The sequence below is a fragment of the Crocodylus siamensis genome, chromosome 9 (genome assembly GCF_052110815.1).
Source record: "Crocodylus siamensis isolate JL-2025a chromosome 9, ASM5211081v1, whole genome shotgun sequence".
Lineage (NCBI taxonomy): Eukaryota > Metazoa > Chordata > Crocodylia > Crocodylidae > Crocodylus > Crocodylus siamensis.
Genome location: NC_143403.1, coordinates 38,969,052 through 38,988,942, shown reverse-complemented (window position 1 = coordinate 38,988,942; position 19,891 = coordinate 38,969,052). Strand labels below are relative to the sequence as shown.

The 19,891-nt window shown below is 48.6% G+C and overlaps 1 protein-coding gene across 1 annotated transcript; it reads right to left on the bottom strand.

Annotated features, from left to right (window-relative positions):
- Nucleotides 1-4,708: 4,708 nt before the first annotated feature.
- Nucleotides 4,709-9,653, bottom strand: LOC149857378 (axonemal central pair apparatus protein HYDIN-like). The gene is made up of 5 exons (XM_090063944.1): nt 9,570-9,653; nt 8,339-8,458; nt 6,936-7,145; nt 6,034-6,171; nt 4,709-4,786 (listed from the first exon to the last, which is right to left on the bottom strand). Exons 1-5 carry the CDS (start codon nt 9,651-9,653, stop codon nt 4,709-4,711), a joined length of 630 nt encoding a protein of 209 aa, XP_089920070.1.
- Between the last annotated feature and the right edge of the window lie 10,238 nt (nt 9,654-19,891).

Below are 19,891 nucleotides of genomic sequence, written 5' to 3'. Positions count from 1 at the left end.
CAAGCCCTATGAGGAGAGACTAAGGGACCTGCACCTCTTCAGCCTCTGCAAGAGGAAGCTGAGAGGTGATCTTGTGGCCACCTACAAATTCATTAGGGGGACTCAGCAAGGGATCGGAGATGCCCTGTTTACCAGGGTTTTCATAGATTTGATTTCATAGACATTAGGGCTGGAAGGGACCTCGGGAGATCATCGAGTCCAGCCCCCTGCCCAAAGGGCAGGAAGTCAGCTGGGGTCATAGGATCCCAGCAAGATAAGCATCCAATTTACTCTTGAAGGTGTTCAAAGTAGGTGCTTGAACCACCTCCGCTGGCAGACTGTTCCAGACCTTGGGGGCTTGGACAGTAAAGAAATTCTTCCTTATGTCCAGCCTGAAACGGTCTTGCAGGAGTTTGTGACCGTTCGACCTCGTCATCCCTTGGGGCGCTCTGGTGAACAAACGTTCCCCCACATCCTGGTGGTCACCCCTGATAAACTTATAGGTGGCCATCAGATCACCCCTGAGCCTGCGCTTTTCCAGGCTAAAGAGTCCCATGGCTCTCAGCCTGTCATCGTAAGATCTGTTTTCCTGACCTCTGATCATGCGCGTGGCTCTCCTCTGGACTCTCTCAAGCTTCTCTACATCCTTTTTGAATTGTGGAGCCCAAAACTGGACGCAGTACTCCAGCTGCGGCCTCACCAAGGCCAAGTACAAGGGGAGAATGACGTCCCGGGATTTGCTCGAGAAGCATGTATGGATGCAAGCCAGCATTTTGGTCGCTTTACTAGCCGCAGCATCGCATTGGAGGCTCATGTTCATCTTGTGGTCAATGATGACCCCCAAGTCTCTTTCTTCTGTAGTGCTATCCAACGTAGCACTGCTGAGCCTATAAGGATGCCGCAGGTTTTTCCTCCCAAGGTGGAGAACCTTGCATTTTTCGGTGTTAAACACCATCAGGTTCTCATCCGCCCATTTGCTGAGCTTGTCCAGGTCAGCCTGGATCACCCACCTATCTTCTGGTGTGGATGCTTTGCCCCAAAGTTTGGTGTCATCGGCGAACTTGGCCAGTCCACTCCTGACTCCAATGTCCACATCATTAATGAAGATGTTGAACAGGATGGGTCCCAGGACAGAGCACTGAGGGACCCCACTGGTCACAGGGCACCACGATGAGTGACTGCCATCGATTACAACCCTCTGGGTCCGACCACGGAGCCAGTTTCCCAGCCAGTGGATCGTGGTGGAGCCAAGGCCACAACTGGCCAGTTTGGCCAAGAGGTGATCGTGGGATACCAGATCAAAGGCTTTTTTGAAGTCAAGATATATGACATCAATCTCTTTTCCCTTGTCCAGGTGATAGGTCACCTGGTCATGAGATTGGTCAAACAAGACTTACCCACAACAAACCCGTGCTGGCTATCCCTTAGAATGTTAGCCTGGGCCGGTCCATCAAGGATGGCCTCCTTAATAAACTTTTCTAAGATCTTCCCCAGGATAGAAGTCAGGCTAATGGGCCTGTAGTTAGCCGGATCCACTCTCCTCCCTTTCTTGAAGATCGGCACCACATTGGCCTTCTTCCAGTCTTCGGGCACGACACCAGAGCGCCAGGAGTTTTCAAAGATCCGTGCCAGGGGCTGGGCTATGACGCTTGCCAGCTCCTTGAGTACCCTGGGGTGCAGATTGTCAGGGCTGGCTGACTTGAAGGTATCCAGCTTCTCATGGTGTTCCTTCATGAGGTCAGCATTTATGGAGGGTAGAGGATCCCCAACACCCGGATCTTCCTGTCCCATAGCAGGCATGGGTGTCCCATGGGACTGATGAAAGACTGACGCAAAGTACCTGTTTAATAGGTTGGCTTTTTCCTGGGCGTCAGTTGTCAGTTGCCCCATCTGGTTTAGCAGGGGTCCAACGTTGCCCCTGCTTTTCCTCCGGCTCCCCACATATCTGAAAAAGGACTTTCTATTGTCCTTGATGCTTGAAGCTAGTTGGAGTTCAGTTGCAGCCTTGGCTTTCCTGGTTTGCTCCCTGCAGGACCGGACCAGTGCAGAATAATCCTCCTTGGAGGTGAATCCCGTCCTCCATCCTTTGTAGGCTTTCCTTTTTAGCCGCAGGAGCTCCGCTAGGTCCCTAGAGAGCCGGGAGGGCTGCTGTGCCTTCTTGCTGCCTTTCCTCCGTGTTGGAATAGATTTAGCTTGTGCACTGAGGATCGCTTCCTTGAGAAGCAACCACTCTTCTTGAACTCCCATCTCCCTGGGGTCATGGTCCCTGAGGGCCTGACTGACAAGCCTCTTGAGCTTGTCAAAGTCAGCTTTTCTGAAGTCAAGGACTTCTGTGTTGCTGACTGACTTGCCAGCTTTACGGCGGATGATGAAGGTGATCAGCTCGTGGTCGCTGTCACCCAGCTTCCCATCGATCACTAGGTCGCCGATTAGGTCGTCCACCATAGCCAGTACCAGGTCGAGCAGCGCTTTGCCTCTCGTTGGCCCATAGACTTCTTGAGTCAGGTAGAGGTCATCCACACATGAGAGAAAGCTTTGCAACCGCTCGGATTTTGCTGAGTGATCTTCCCACGAGATGTCCGGGTAATTGAAGTCACCCACGACAACCAAGGTCCTGGAGCAAGCGGCCTCAGTCAGTTCCCGGGCGAACTCCTGGTCAAGCTCAGGACTTTGAGTCGGAGGTCTGTAGTAGACTCCCATCGTTGTCTCCCCTGTGTTGTTTTTCCCACGAATTTTTACCCAGAGGATCTCTAGCTGTCCATGCCGGTCGCCAACATCAGCTTGCAGGGACATGTAGCTTTCCTTCACATAGAGAGCTACACCCTGCCCTTTTTGTCAACACGATCCCTCCTGTATAGGGTATAGCCCTCTATACCCGTGGTCCAGTCATGGGTGGAGTCCCACCAGGTCTCCGTTATCCCAATGACGTCAAAATTCTTTGCACTGAGCAGGAGGACAAGCTCCTCCTGCTTGTTGCCCAGGCTCCTGGCATTAGTGTACAGGCAGGCAAGTGTGCCCTTGGGGGCTCTTGCCTTGCCCACAGATTGTGCCAGGGCTGGGGCAGGGGTGGGCTCCCTTAAGTGCCCCTTTAAGTGCCTTGGTCCACTGGCTTTGCAAGGGCCATTCAGCAGGCCAGCAGGGGCAGTAGTCCCCCCATCCCCCAGTGGGCTTAGTTTAAAGCCTGGTGGAGCAGGTCAGCCAGCCTGGCTGAGAAGAGCCTCCTCCCCAGGGGAGAGAGGTGGAGGCCATCTCTTCCCAGCAGCTCGCTGCCTCTCTCGCCAAAGAGCAGGCTGTGGTCATGGAAGCCAAAGCCTTCCTGATGACACCAGCTCCGCAGTCTTTGGTTCACTGCGTGGATCCTCCTCTCCCTCCTCAGCCCATAGCCCAAGACTGGGAGGATTGATGAAAACACTACCTGAGCTCCCAGACCCCTAAGCCCTGCTCCAAACTCCCTGTAGCGCCTCATGACCTGGCTGGGGGTGCTCCGAGCCGTGTCATTGGTGCCCATGTGAATAAGGAGCATGGGGTAGTGGTCTGTGGGCCGGAGGAGCTGCGGGATCCTCTCCGCAATGTCTCGGATGCGGGCCCCTGGGAAGCAGTAGACTTCCTGGGGTAAGGGGTCAGGGCGGCAGATTGCCCCCTCAGTGCCCCGCAGGATGGAGTCTCCCACAACAAACACCTTTCGCTTTGACTTGGGGAGAGCAAGGCCAGTAGCTGTGGTTGAGCCTGCGTTGCCTGCGGGAGCTGGCAACTGAGCAGGCTCTGCTGGGGCTGCAAGAGGTGCGAACCTGTTGCTAAGCTCCGGCGAGGGAGGGGCCTTGGTGCGGCGGGCCTTCGGGCTCTTGACCACCTTGGTCCATGCCCCTGACTGGGCACAGCGGGAGGTCCCAGAGTCCTCCTTAGTCGTGGAGGGAGACGGAGCTCTCCCTTGCGGCTCCCGGGGGAGAAGGGCCTGGCAGTAGGAGTCTATCTCCTGCTCGCAGTCCCTGATGGCATGCAGTCTCTGGACTGTGGCCTGGAGCTCCTCCAGCTGGCGCGCCAGAGACCCCAGTAGGGAGCAGACCCCGCAAGGGGAGGTGGCCATGCTCCCAGGCCCCAGAGCCTGAAAAAGGGACAGGCAGCCCCTGCAGCCAAGAGCCAGGGGCTCCGTCTGCATGGAGCCCGGAACCATGGGCTCCGTCTGGGTGGCCGTCTCTGAGGTGCCCAATGGGGGGGCCGCAGAGCCCGAGGGGACCCTCAGGGTGTGGCGTGTGCCCATCCGTGTCATGCAGTAACAAGGAACAATGGCTCACGAACTGACAGAGAGCAGATTTAGGCTACATATCAAGAAAGACTTCTTCACGGTAAGGGTGGCTAAAATTTGGAATGGGCTTCCAAGGGAGGTGGTGTTCTCCCCTGCCTTGGGGGTCTTTAAGAGAAGGCTAGATAGGCATCTGGCTGGGATCATCTGACCCCAGCACTCTTTCCTGCCTAGGCAGGGGGTTGGACTTCCTAGAGTTAGAAGGGACCTTAACAGATCATCATCTATGAATACATTTGTATATAGTTAACTAATTGATTGACTGGGCCTGACTCTCTAGGGGATGGAAATGGCCCCTGGGCTGCTGTGTCCCTCCACAGCACACTGCCCTGCCAATAATTCCCTCAATTGGAAAGGGGAGTACAAACCTGTGTACACCTGGGCTACACGTGGCTTAACTTCCTCCTGGTCCCTGTGACATTGCTTCCCTTAGCACAGGGACTGCTTGACAGAGTAGCCCCCACACTTGCTGGGACTACTCTGTGCATGACTCATCAGGATCCCAGGCTACGGGGAATCAATCAAAGTTATAGGCAAAGCCAAGTGAAGCAGGAATATAGGCATACTCAGATGCATGCAGATTTGCCTCTCTAAGGCAAATGAGAAGCGTGATCAGAATGCAGGAAGGCAAGAAACAAGGCAACAGAGACATGCTAAGCCTGATTTGTCCCTTCATTTCCTCTGAGCTGAAATAAATACAAGGCTTACACTTAAAATGAATGCTATAGGATGAGTACAGTCCTGATCTGCACCTATGTGCTGTGCTTGTGTTTCTGTCAGATCCTGAAAGAGCCCTCCAGTGGCCTGGCTGTTCAGCTGTGGTGAAGAGGGGACTCAAGGATAAGCAGATGGTGAAGGAGTACATATTGTTCTGTTACAGAGCAGGACCTGAGACTGGCTGGGACAAGCTGAGGAGCATGTCCCTGGCTGTGCTGGGAAGGAAGAGGAAATTGTGCACTCCAGTCCCAGCCTCAGCATAAATGGAAAGCTTCCAGTAGCCAGGATTCAACAAGTAACCCATTCATTTGAGCTGTCTGTAGCTCCTGGCCATTTGATGATAGAGCCTCCTGCTGTCCAGAGGTCATTAAGGGAATCTATTCAGGAGTGTGTCCATTTGCTCTCAGCAGCAATAAGATTCATTTCTCTCACCTTGCAGCAATTACAGCTCTAGTCCCTGGCACAGCTTCCCATTGGCAGTCACCCTTAGTGTGTCCATGAGGAGGCTTCCTCGGGGAATCACTGACAAGCTCCATTGCCAGAATGAGCTGGACCTCTGAGCTAGGTTTTAACCCTTGTCAAGAGATTGAGGGACCTGGACCTCTTCGGCCTTTGCAAGAGAAGGCTGAGAGGTGATATTGTGGCCATCTATAAATTCATTTGGGGGGTGGGGGGGGACAGGGCAGCAAGGAACAGGATATACTCTGTTTACCAGAGCACCCCTTGAGGGAAAGTAGAAACAATGGCCACAAACTGACAGAGAGCAGTTTTAGATTAGACATCGGGAAGAACTTCTTCATCGTCAGGGTTGCCAGAATCTGGAATGGGCTTCCAAGGGAGGTGGTGCTCTCCCCTACCTTGGGGGTCTTCAAGAGGAGACTGGACAAGCACCTGGCTGGTGTCATCTGACCCCAGAACTCTTTCCTGCCCAGGGCAGGGGGTCAGACTCAATGATCTACAGGTCCCTTCTGACCCTAAAAATCTATTAAATCTATGATATCCTGCCAGGGCTCCACCCATTTGTCAGAGAGACTCACCATGGCAGGCAGGACAAGAGGCACTCCAGGGGGAGGGTTATCCACAGAGGCCTGGCTGGTGTTTAGCACAGTGAAGTCAAAACCAACCTTCCCACTGTTCTTCAGTATGATTTCTGCTTCAAGGACTTGGTCAAATAGCTGAGGAGAGGACAGAGGAGGGGGAGAATCAAGACCAAAGCTTATTTTCCAGATTTGCTTCCTATGAGCTACTATCAGGGGCTCAGCTATTTTCCCCCAAAGTAAGAGCATGCACAGAGGGAATTACCACAAAGCAAATGATGTACAGTATATCCCTGCTTCCTTTTACAGCAGGGTAAATTGTTTGTACGCCTGTGCCCTCTAAGACATGGGACAATCAAATGTCATTAATTTCTATGTGCTCTGCCAAAGATACAAGAGGAATATCATGTGCCTCTAAACTCCTTCTCTGACATTATTCTTTCCATGTAGTCATAAAGAGTGGTTGATAAATAGAGGAAAACTTCAGATTTCTCAGTCTTTGAGGCTATTATGTTTTTAATAGCACTGTTCCCTCCATTGGCAGTAGAGTGTGGCAGGGTGAGTTGGACAGGCCACATAGCGTCACAGAGAGTTTATTTTTCATTCTCTGTTGACCACCATTCGTGTCACCTTCAACACAGATGGCACTCACCATACTGGATGGCAACACCATGCTGACTGCTGAATGAAACTGTTTGACCTTCACACATTCTACTGGAGTTAATCAATGGAGCTGTTTTTACTACAAGCAGCAGCAAGGGAAGTATGGGGACAGTAGTGCCAGTCATAGTGGAAACCTATTGGACAGGGCACATGTTTCAAGGGTGGCACAGCTCCAGGCTATCTCCCTGGAAAGTGATGGTTCAAAGCTCAGTCCTTCTCATGGTGAAGGTGATGTGTACCTGCATCCCGTAGTTAATCTCCTTTATGTCGAACATGTAATGGACAAGGGAAGCCTCTCCCCTCAGCTTGATCTCGTAGGTAGGGCCTCCCTCTACCTCACACAGTGCTTTTGCATGGGCAGCAATATCAGCATGTCCATAAAAGCTGAATGATACCTGCTGGCTGTCATTTGGTTGGAGAATTCCATAGAGAGGTAAGATGTCAAACACCTGGCAGGAGAGATGTTAGGAGACAGGATGCAGTTAATCATTTCAAAATGCAAAAATCACCAGAGATCAACTTCCAAAGGTTTTCGTCTTTCACTTTTGCCTTTTCAATGACACATCATTCTAACCTGCATGACATTTGTTTGGAGCAAGAGGTATCAGACACCTTTCTGATCTCTAGCCTACATCCTCCCTGATCTTTCTCTGAAGGGAATCATGGGAAGAATAGTCTCCCTGCACACAACAATTGCATTAGTGTTAGCTGGGAGATCTCTGAGTGGGACTTCTATCCTGAAAGTCTTCATCTTTGGAATTCACTGCCATTAAAGGCCATAAGGCAAGGAGAGAAAGTCCTGGGAGACCAATACAAGATGAATGGATTCAGTTCTGATTATTCCTAATATTTTTTATTCTATTCTTGTTCTGTGTGGTATAAAGTGCCAACACAATAGCCACTGTAGCAATTGGTATAATTTACCAGTCAATTAATAAAAAAGGGATAAACAACAGCACCCTTATACTTTACTCAGGCAAAACTCTTACTGAAAATATATACTGAATGGAAGAAAACAACTCAGCTCAATGAAATGGAGTAAGGAAGTTGGGCTCAACAGTTGGAGGGGGAAGCTAAATAATTGATGCTAGAAACAACATGAAAATTATTAGCAGTTTTTACAAGTATGCAATGGATTCTTCACCACTTCGATTCTTTCAAAGGCTCAGTGTCTGCTCAAGTTCAGCCACAAGATAAAGGCTTGATGCAGAAATTAATTAATAAAAATCCTAGTTATGTATTATGCAAGAGGTCTCACCCTATGATTGCAATGACCCTTCAGAGCTGTCAGAGCTCCATTGAAGCCAACATTGTTATAACTTTTTATACCAGTTGAGGACCTGTCCCAGTGACTCCATATTGCATCTCAAATTATAAAGCCTTAGAAAACTCCATATCTGAAGTTACTTTGTTGCTTTAAGTTATATAATACTAGGAAAAGTGCAATTCAGCAAGTGTTATAAAGACTCTGAGGCGCTTAGTACCAGTTAACATGGGTTGTTGCAAAGATGAGCATCATACAGCCTGTGACCAAGGACAGTTTGTATGGCTGCTGTGTCCCTGGGTATGACTCCCACTGCTTGTTTAAAGTCATAAGTGATGCAAAAAAAAAGTGAGAGAACAGTTTTAAATCTTTACTTACTTCTTCTACTCCAGTGGTGAGCAGTTCCTCTGGTTCCTCCAAACACAGTGATTCACTGAGCTCCACTGGACTCTGAGTCAGAGAAACACCGTCTAACTCTTTGATGCCACAAGTTAACAACTGGGGAAGAAGAAGCACAAGCTATAGACAGCAAACCACCACTCCTAATCATGAACTTGCCTCTTTCTTTTGACAACAGTCACTAAAACTATTAAACTTCATGTTGGGTTTTCTTTGAACACGATCTTCATATTGGTGTTACACACACATACACAGGACTGCCATATCAACAGGCAAAGGCTTCAAGCACAGATACAGGGAAGTGTATGCATGAACACACCTAGGAATGTCTGGGTTAATCAAGAGGGTCAGTTAGGTTCCTACTTACACTTTTACATATGCATTTACCTGGTTTATGTGTGCAGCCACCATAATGAAGCAGGCAGCAGTTTATGCACTGCAGGACTGTATTTGCAAACTGGGGAGTAATATCTCTGCTGCCACAGAGCATCATTTTTCCAAACGGAAAACATTCTTATGTAAGAGGCAAGGATGTCTCTGGGTGATATCTTTTATTGGACCAATTGCATGGTTGGAATGAACTTAGACGAGCTTTCAAAGCAATGCATTCTTTTTCAGGTCTTGACATTCACTTTTTAAGGGTATATAGAGCAAGGAAGCAATTTTCTCAAACAATAAAATCGAAGTCTAAAGAAGCACTTTGAACAGCAAAGGTCAGAGAACTTAGAAAAAATTTTGAAGAGCTAACCATAAGAATGTAGTGACAGTGTTTGTAACTATTGGCAAAGTGCTGGCTGTTTGTACATCACTACTCTAGATGGATAATGGGATGGGTGGAAAAGGTATTAGGTATATCAGCAGGCAATTCTAGCCAAGTTTCTGCAGCGGAGTGACACTTGTAGGTTCATGTTTGGTATGGACTGATTTGGAAAGGACTGGGAAGGTAGAAGCTATCTTTAAACCAGGGAAAGGGGCTGTAACTGCTTTGAAAGTTATTATATAGATATGTAATACCTTGATGTACAGAAAGTTGGTTAGTGGGCAAGAGAAGTAAGATTTTCAAAAATGCACTTCATTGGTATAATAGTCAAATGGAAGTTTTGCCACTGACTTCTGAGGAGTCACACAGCTATACCAATACTGAGTACTTTTGAAACAAGCAAGTGAAGAATATGAAGGATCCATGACAAACATGTAGAGAAATGACTACCTTTATTTCTGTGGAAGCTGTCCTATTCGCTGGCTCTTTGGGAGACATCTCTTCTTCATTCACACTGTTAGGGTGTTTCTTCATACCTGCATCTCTGGAATTTCCAGTTAAGTGTGAGAAAGCAATGTAAGTAGCAGCTGGAGCTTTCCTTTTTTTGCCAAATCTCCCAAAACTGCACTCATCTCACAGCCCCACTAAAGGGAAGAGTGACTGTGCTGCCATATGCACCTACCACAGGCACCAGTTCATATGTTAAGAAAGGCTGACTGCCTCACCCTCACCCACATCCTTAGCCCTGACTTTGTTCTTGGAAAGACAGCTGAAATCACTGCTGTGGTACAGCAGAGCCCTCCCTGAGGATTCAGTCTTGTTTATACTCTTGACACTGGTGCTTACTGTACAAACCTCACAAAGCTGTCAGCATGTTCAGGAGCTGGCTGTGGCTCTGTTTGCGCTTCTTGCTCAGTTGTTGGTTCAAGCTCAATGAGAGATTTATGTCCTGCAGGGTTGAACCTGAAAAGCAAAGCTGGACTTAAGTATGACCATGTCCTGAAAGTGTTTACACTGGAGGTAGAGCACCCTGATCTAAATGCCCCTTCAATCCATCTTCTCCGGCACAGTCCTTTCCAAGAAGAGGCACCTGGAGGGGCGAACTTGTCTGTAGGTAGACCATGTGCATGCCAGTGCATGTTCTGATGAAACTGAGTGACGGAGGCAGCTCATCCAAGTACTTAAGGCTGCAAAGAGGAGGACAACTCATTCTGCACCTCAAGAGTACAAATATGGTGTGAAAAATGTTAACTGTACTACATTTGATCGCAGTGAGGTATGAAAAGGGAAAGACACTGACTTACTTAGGGACAGTAAAAACATGTTGAAAAAGAGGGGGAAAGGCATGTTAAAAATGTAATCCTCTTGCCTCATCACAAACAGCTACTTCGGAAAATGCAGCAAAGCATTTTCTGTGGAATAAAAATCATGCGGGCAGGGTATGCATGTACAAATATAGGAGTAACAGCCACTCCTTGATGGTCACAGTCCAATAACCTTGACATCCCGCATGCCATATGAACACCCAGTTACCCAAGTCATGCAGCTGCATTGCAGCTACGTCTCTCTCTGTTAAGGATAAGCACGTCTCGGGATTTTAGTGGCACTGCAAAGCAGACTGTTTATAATTAGATCCAATGAGCAATACACTATTGCTGTGATTTTTCTCAACCTGAAGGCCCCTGGCATTAAAACCATGAAAAATTATCTGTGGCTGGATCTATACTACTCTTTTATCCCTAAAATTTCATACCATAGCTAGCAAAGAGATCTTTCCCTCTGCAATTGCAATGGTCTGAACTTTCCTATACACAGGCTGCTGCTGATGAATTCCAACCATGTTGACTAAGTCTGCTAAGAGCAGGCATAGACAGTTTGGCAGCTTGGCAGTAAAAGACTGGCCTTGTTTCTAGTAAAGAGAACCACTATTAAGATATGATTGCAATAACTACAATGGAAAACCACAGACAGATAATTCTAGCATAGATCAGGCTTCTGAGAACAAGAAACATCAAGGCAACAGCTCCCAGCTGAAGCTTTACAACCTAATTACTGGTCAGTGTTACCCAGGGGCAGATGTAACATCAACTGTTGGAACTGATTTGGACACTAAGATTTGGTCTTATCAGATCCACAGACCCTGATCTGACTGTATCTGCAACCTTAGCACAGTACAGATGGCATCATGATGTTAAAAATGTGACGTACATCTTAAACTCAACATCTTCACACAACAGTCCCTCAGACTGAATTGTAGTAAGGCAACCCTTTTTAACTACATGAACTTACAAAATATACAAAAGCTATGTAGTGGTTAAGGCTGGTGCAGCCAGCTATTGGGAACTTGTGGTGGCAAGAAGCCTCCACAGGCGCTAAGAGGGCTAGGGGTAACCCCAAGAGCCCCCACAGTAAACAACCAGTCCCCCCACACCCTATGGAACTTACCTTTAGGGGTGTGTCCAGAGCCGGAACTGGAGCCGCGGCTGTGCGAGCCGGCATTAAGCTGGCTCTTTAAACAGCTGCTCCCAAGGCGGGGCAGCGGGCGGCTAATGGCGGTGGCTGAGGACACTGCTGTGGGAAGTTTAAAAACCCTGCCGGAAGCCGGCAGAGGGGGCAAAAGAAGGAAAGAGCCAGCAGGGAGCACGCCAGGCAGGTGGTGACTCCAGAGGCTGTCAGGAGCATTGCTGTAGGTGCTGTGCCCTCACCTAAGGCAGGGGGAGCAGCGTCCTGCACCAGGCTGGAGATGGTCAATCCCCAGCTGCCTGAATGTCAAAGCTTATAGAAGTGTCCCTCTCCCTTGGAGAGAGAAAGACACCAGATGATGGGAGCCCAGCCCTCTGGCACCAGGGTCTAAGGCTCCAGATGCCTTAACATCCAGGCAACTGGATGGTGCTGAAGCTGACGCCTGACACCTTAGTAAAGGGGCTTAAAGGGAATGGCGGAACAATGAGAGTAACATCCAAGTGGTTGGTGAGTGGATGGGGTGGACGGGAGGCGGAGCCCCGAGGAACATCATGACATGAATGTGAGTACCACCGTCAGTAGGTCACCCAAGAAGAGGAACACTGAACCCCTCTTTTCACTCAGTAACAACAAGCCGTGGCAGGTGAGTTGAGGGGTACTCCAGTAAAGGGAGGTATGATACTCACAGCACCCACTAGAAATGCCACAGAACTATTTATTCAGGTTTTCCCCCTCTGATAGTAAAATACTTGGGACTAGATCATTAGTTTTCAAGAACATTGTTGTTATTTGGAATTGTTCAGTAACTGATATACCAGATATACCTACTGGAACCTGCTTAAGAGCTTTTAAAATTCTCAAAACTTACCCAAGTGATTTAGGAGCCTGATTTCCATTTTTAAAATCAATATGACTTACGTTTAAGCGATAAAACTCCCAACATTGACAACTGTGTCCTCAAGTTCCCTGGACAGTGCAGCTACGTCTGCACAGCACTACAGGTGGGTTAATCTGTACTGTCATTCAGCCTGCAATAAAAGGAGGCACAAATCCTTCTGAACTGAGATGCAGCTCAGACGTCCTGCATGTGACAGTGAAAACTTCCTTTCACTTTTTGCCCAGCCTCAGTCCTTTTGGTTGACCTTATCTTCTGTTCACCCAGGCTAGGGACAGACATTTAAAAAGCCTGAGTCTGAATTGATTCAATCTTTGCAGGTTAGTCTAACCTGGCTAGGCCAAACCAGTTTGTAATCATATAGTCATTCCCTCTGGATTGAGGAAATGCAGGCCCATGCCTGCAGTGGCTCAGGCTAGAAGACGGGGGGTGCTAGAGAAGCCCTCCCTTCCCTTCCTCAGTGCTGAGCTGAGGGTGGGGGGGATGTGGCCAGGCCCCAGCAGGATGCTGTGATTAGGGAGGGGTTCCCCCCTTGCTGTTCCTGACCAGAAAGGAAGCCAGCAGACAGCTGATAACGTAGCATTTCACACCCCATCAAGAAAACAAAACCCTCTCATTAGTTTAAGCGCTTATTAAATAGCTTTCTCCAAGGAAGGACTGGAGGGACATTACCAACTGACCCTGATCTGTTGATTAGCTTGAAAAACCCCTAAAGACATTGTCCTGTCTGCCTTTGTCCTGCCTGCCTTACACAGACACCTCTCAACACTAGCTACCATAGCACATCCTGGCTACGGTCCATGTTGTGGGAGAGAGGAGTGAGGAAATCCATGCTTGAGCAGGGAGAGGTGGGGGTGGGTTGGGACAGGGGGAAGCCAGTCAGACGCTGTTGTGCCTGAAGTCTCGGCTGGAACTCCAGCCAAGTAGCAGAGGGGCAGGGCCAGCCCTGCTCTGGAGCAGACTGCCCTGTCCAGGGCATCTGGAATGCTGGGGGATACTGGTTTAAGTTAAACTAGGAAGGGGTCTGGGACAGACATTGCATCAATCAGTCTGATCCACATCAGTTAAGTCTGATACTACATTCAACCAGGCTTATCTCAGACCAGTTTCATCCATTTTCAAACTGGTTTATGTGCACTGAACATCTCTTCTATTACAGGTTTAAACCAGTTTCTGATCACTTAAACCAGTTTTTGTGTAATGTCTGTCCCTAGCCCTGGGGTAAGACTGTCAGAGGGTGAAACTTGATCCTGTGCAGGGGACCAGCATAAAGCCCATGAGCTACTAAGTCAAAGGATTTCTGTGGGATTTGAGGTACAAAGGCTCTACAAACAGGAACAAGTGTTACCTAAACAGAGCCCAATATTGGCAAATCTGGTTTCTTCAAAATTATGCACCTAGATCCATATGCAGGTGCCTAGACAAGTAGTCTCGATTTCTCTACACACCTAACTATCCAGGTGCTTATTTAGGTGTCTACTTAAGGATTTAGGTGCTGAATTCCGGGCTGCCATGTTGGAACATTTTGTTTCTTACTGTTTTGTTACAACCACATCACTGGCTGCAATGCATTTTAATGAGGGAACACCACTGTTGGTCTAAGAACTTCTTGTGATAAATACTGCAGGTTATAACAATCCATAAGGGGAGTTAAACCCTTGAGATGGAAAATCTATAACCATTTATTAAATTACCCCCAGGTATATACAACAGCTTAAGGCAACTTCATGGGACCACAGTGCCTACATAATAACAGTATCTTTCATTCTAAAGTAGAATTCTTCTGGGACACAGTGCTAGAAGATAATATGATTAGTAATTTCTGCTAAGGAGAAGCACAAACCACTAAGTAACTTTTACTAGAGGAAAAAAAATGAATAACAAGACATGAAACACAAAATATATTGGAATGAGATCATCCTTAGGGAATGGACAGGGGCCAAAAGAAATCTGCCTTATCACTGGCAAATAAGACAATAAACTTCACGGTGCTGAAACACAGGACACTGTTGTTTTATAAAAGGAAAAGGGATAAAAAGATATAAAAGGTAGAGAGAATATCAGGGTCAAATTCCCAGAACCTGATTCAGTCCTTAGACAACTTGGTCATTAAAATTAATTGGAGTTTTGCCTGAGTGTCAGGCAACGGTCCAAAAAAGAGAACAGCCAGTGGTGGAAAGAAAGAAAGGCTACATCTACATCTACAGCGTATTACCAGTGCACTGACAGGGAGCTGTTCTTGAATGTGCCTCCTACCCATTTCCACTCACATACTCCAAAGCTGCTCAGGCGAGGCTTTCTGCAGCTTTGGAGACCTCTGTCTTCAGTGTGCATACGGATGACCAGAGAGGGTGTCCCAGAGAAAATTCACTGCCATATTTCTGCATTTGGTGCATGTGAGCAGTAACTATGAGGCAGGATGTATCTGAGACCCTTTCTGGGAGAGCTGGCATACAGTGTAGACATGTACACACAAGCTTATCAGTTTTTAAAGGGGTTCATCGCTTCTGAATTCTGTAAGAGATTTATGGTTTTCAGGTTGGAGTTCCCTAAGATCCTCTGCTGCTCTTTCCTAGCACTTCTCTTTTGCTCTGTCTTTACATGCCAACCATCATACTACTCTATGGCCTTTCTGAGGAAAAGATGGAAACGAATGGATGAGAGAAAGGCTGTTCCAGAGAAACGGAATTCTGCTAGTTATTGACATTAGCACAGGACTGAGGAAAAACTAGGTGCAGTCCCCCCTTTGCTATAGACTTCTCGTGTGAACTTGAGCAAACACATAGGGCCAGCTCTCCATCAGTCTCATAGGTGTCTAGACAGGATGGAGGCAGTATTTAGGGCTGTGAGAAACAGCACCATTTCATTCTGACTTATGTTTCAAAGGGCCAGTTTTGTTTTGTTGAAAAGGTTTTGCTGTTTCAATGCTGTTTTGATGTCTTGCCCATAGGCTATAATGGGGAAGCACAAAACTGCCTATACCTTTGTCATGTCTTGCTTAATCAAGATGAAACTTGCAGAGACAGTAGCCCCTTCTGAGGCCATGAAGCCTGCCAAGTTACAAGGAGACAGGTGCAGGGGTTTCTGGAAAACGGAATCTCAAAGTCTTGAAAGCAAAACTCATGTCACGTGTGTGTAAAGGCACAGCAGGGTAAAAATAGCAGGAATGCTAGCCTCTGCTGAGGCCATGAAGCCTGCCAGCTTTCAAGGAGATAGGCGCAGGGGTTTCTGGGAAACTTCACCTCAGGCTACTGACAAACAAAACTTGTGACTTATGACTGTGTGCGTGTTAAGGTGCAGTGGGGTGAAAACTGTAGGCATGGTAGCCCCTTCTGAGGCTGCAAAGCCTGCCAGGTTTCAAGGAGATAGGTGCAGGGGTTTCTTGGAAACTACACATCAAACTTTTCAGAGCAAAACTCATGTCACTTGTAAGTGTGAAGGCACAGAGAAAGCTCGGTTCAAACAATGCCTTTTATGCTGTTGTTGCATCCCTGCCCCAGAGCACTGGGATTGGGAGGGACCTCAGGGAAGGATCACAGTCACTGGCTAGCTACACAGTCAATATGAGAGCAGCCCTTCCCCCACTCTTCCCCCTCCCTCTCCTTACTTTCTCTTTAGCTGCAAGCAAGTCCAGCTTCGAAACTTGAAACATTTTGAAACTTTCAAAACATTTCGGCTGTCCTTGTTTCGTTTCAAGGCTGTTTTGAAGCCTTTCATTTAGTTTTGATTTAGCTGTTTCGAGGTTGAAACTGTCAAAACGAAACAGCCAGCAAAATTTTGCACAGCCCTAGGATTTAGGTGCCTGGATCATTAAGCTCCATTACTTTATTGCAAAAAAGATGCAGAGGCACCTACATTTTGCCTACTGTACATGCTTAGCAGTAATCCAGATCATGCACTATGGGTGTGTCTACACATGCACTGATCTGGAATCAGTTTATTTGCTAGTAAACTATTCACGAGTAAATGCTCTGGGGCAAGCGTCTACACATTCAGGAAAGTGGGAGCAGATAATGGCAGCAAACTGCTCCTGCTTCCTGGGGCCCTGCAATGGGCCCTCACTGCCACCAAGGGGAGCACTAAGCACCCCCTGAGTGCTAGCTCAGGGGCTGGCAGGGAGCACTGGGCCAGAAGACAGCTGTCTCCTGGCTGTGGCTGGGACATTGCACCCTGCCCCCTGGGGTTACCTGATGCTGGGGTGGGGACAATGTCTCTTTGCCCCAGGAACAGGAAGCTCCTGGCCCTGGCTCCCTGATCAGGGACAGGGGACTTGGAAAGAGATTCAGGGGAAATTTGTGTCTAAGGTGCTTGCTGAACACTCTGTGAGGATTAGACCAGGTGTTTCTTGTTGTTTGTTTCTATATGGAGCTGCATGTCGCTGCTAAGAGTTTAATTAAAGTAAAAGATTAGTGAGGCCTTGTATGTAGTGGCGCAGTTAAAATTAACCTTATCAGAAAAATTCAAAGGCTTGTACTGCTATTGGTCAGTCATAAGGAAAGTTCGTGAGTGGCCGTGAGTCAACAGTGTAGCTCAGAAGTTATAAATTGGCTAGCACATCCGGAAATTATCAGAAGAAAGATGCAGCATTGTAAGAGAAGCTACCAATTTAGAAATTAGCTGCTGACCTGGATTCGGTGGGCCAGTGATCTTGAGGAGCCCGAAGACTGAATACCAGGGTCCTTCTCGGTACCCCTCAGACAGCACAGATCGGGGATGCTCGACTTTGCTGAGCTTTATAGAAAAGGAACTTGTTGTACATCAGGCATCAGGAGGGAGAGGAGGATCCATGCAGTGAACCAAAGACTGCGGAGCTGGTGTCATCGGGAAGGCTTTGGCTTCCATGACCACAACCCGCTCTTTGGCGAGAGAGGCAGCGAGCTGCTGGGAAGAGATGGCCTCCACCTCTCCCCCCTGGGGAGGAGGCTCTTCTCAGCCAGGCTGGCTGACCTGCTCCACTGGGCTTTAAACTAAGCCCGCTGGGGGATGGGGGGACTACTGCCCCTGCTGGCCTGCTGAGCGACCCTTGCAAAGCCAGTGGACCAAGGCACTTAAGGGAGCCCACCCCTGCCCCAGCCCTGGCACAATCTGTGGGCAAAGCAAGAGCCCCCAAGGGCACACTTGCCTGCCTGTACACTAATGCCAGGAGCCTGGGCAACAAGCAGGAGGAGCTTGTCCTCCTGCTCAGTGCAAAGAATTATGACGTCATTGGGATAACGGAGACCTGGTGGGACTCCACCCATGACTGGACCACGGGTATAGAGGGCTATACCCTATACAGGAGGGATCGTGTTGACAAAAGGGGCGGGGTGTAGCTCTCTATGTGAAGGAAAGCTACATGTCCCTGCAAGCTGATGTTGGAGACCAGCATGGACAGCTAGAGACCCTCTGGGTAAAAATTCGTGGGGAATACGGCACAGGGGAGACAACGATGGGAGTCTACTACAGACCTCCCAATCAAAGTCCTGAGCTTGACCAGGAGTTCGCCCGGGAACTGACTGAGGCCGTTTGCTCCAGGACCTTGGTTGTCATGGGTGACTTCAATTACCCAGACATCTCGTGGGAAGATCACTCAGCAAAATCCGAGCGGTTGCAAAGCTTTCTCTCATGTGTGGATGACCTCTACCTGACTCAAGAAGTCTATGGGCCAACGAGAGGCAAAGCGCTGCTCGACCTGGTACTGGCTACGGGGGACGATCTAATCAGCGACCTAGTGATCGATGGGAAGCTGGGTGACAGCGACCACGAGCTGATCACCTTCACCATCCGCCGTAAAGCTGGCAAGTCAGTCAGCAACACAGAAGTCCTTGACTTCAGAAAAGCTGACTTTGACAAGCTCAAGAGGTTTGTCAGTCAAGCCCTTAGGGACCATGACCCCAGGGAGATGGGAGTTCAAGAAGAGTGGTTGCTTCTCAAGAAAGCGATCCTCAATGCACAAGCCAAATCTATTCCAACACGGAGGAAAGGCAGCAAGAAGGCACAGCAGCCCTCCCAGCTCTCCAGGGACCTAGTGGACCTCCTGCGGCTAAAAAGGAAAGCCTACAAAGGATGGAGGACGGGATTCACCTCCAAGGAGGATTATTCTGTGCTGGTCCGGTCCTGCAGGGAGCAAACCAGGAAAGCCAAGGCTGCAACTGAACTCCAACTAGCTTCAAGCATCAAGGACAATAAAAAGTCCTTTTTCAGATATGTGGGGAGCCGGAGGAAAAGCAAGGGCAACGTTAGACCCCTGCTAAACCAGATGGGGCAACTGACAACTGACGCCCAGGAAAAAGCCAACCTATTAAATAGGTACTTTGTGTCAGTGTTTCATCAGTCCCATGGGACGCCCATGCCTGCTATGGGACAGGGAGATCCGGGTGTTGGGGATCCCCTACCCTCCATAAATGCTGACCTCGTGAAGGAACATCTTGAGAAGCTGGATACCTTCAAGTCAGCCGGCCCTGACAATCTGCACCCCAGGGTACTCAAGTAGCTGGCGAGCGTCATAGCCCAGCCCCTGGCACGGATCTTTGAAAACTCCTGGCGCTCTGGTGTAGTGCCTAAAGACTGGAAGAAGGCCAATGCGGTGCCGATCTTCAAGAAAGGGAGGAGAGTGGATCCGGCTAACTACAGGCCCATTAGCCTGACTTCTATCCTGGGGAAGATCTTAGAAAAGTTTATTAAGGAGGCCATCCTTGAGGGACTGACCCAGGCTAACATTCTAAGGGATAGCCAGCACGGGTTTGTTGTGGGTAGGTCTTGTTTGAACAATCTCATTTCCTTCTATGACCAGGTGACCTATCACCTGGACAAGGGAGAAGAGATTGACGTCATATATCTTGACTTCAAAAAAGCTTTTGATCTGGTATCCCATGATCACCTCTTGGCCAAACTGCCCAGTTGTGGCCTTGGCTCCACCATGATCCGCTGGCTGGGAAATTGGCTCCGTGGTCGGACCCAGAGGGTTGTAATTGATGGCAGTCACTCATTGTGGTGCCCTGTGACCAGTGGGGTCCCTCAAGGCTCTGTTCTGGGACCCATACTGTTCAACATCTTCATTAATGATGTGGACATTGGAGTCAGGAGTGGACTGGCCAAGTTCGCCGATGATACCAAACTTTGGGGCAAAGCATCCATGCCAGAAGATAGGTGGGTGATCCAGGCTGACCTGGACAAGCTTAGCAAATGGGAGGACGAGAACCTGATGGTGTTTAACACCAAAAAATGCAAGGTTCTCCACCTTGGGAGGAAAAACCTACAGCATCCTTATAGGCTCGGCAGTGCTACATTGGATAGCACTACAGAAGAAAGAGACTTGGGGGTCATCATTGACCACAAGATGAACATGAGCCTGCAATGCGATGCTGCGGCTAATAAAGCGACCAAAACGCTGGCTTGCATCCACAGATGCTTCTCGAGCCCCATGCAACAGGCC

Excerpts from the sequence above, each read along its gene's own strand:
- LOC149857378 (XM_090063944.1), bottom strand. The coding sequence starts at position 9,653 with ATGAAGAAACACCCTAACAGTGTGAATGAAGAAGAGATGTCTCCCAAA. Across the intron at positions 7,146-8,338 it reads TCACCACTGGAGTAGAAGAA|GTGTTTGACATCTTACCTCT; the intron begins GTAAGTAAAGAT and ends CTCTCCTGCCAG. Across the intron at positions 6,172-6,935 it reads AGATTAACTACGGGATGCAG|CTATTTGACCAAGTCCTTGA; the intron begins GTACACATCACC and ends TCCTCTCCTCAG.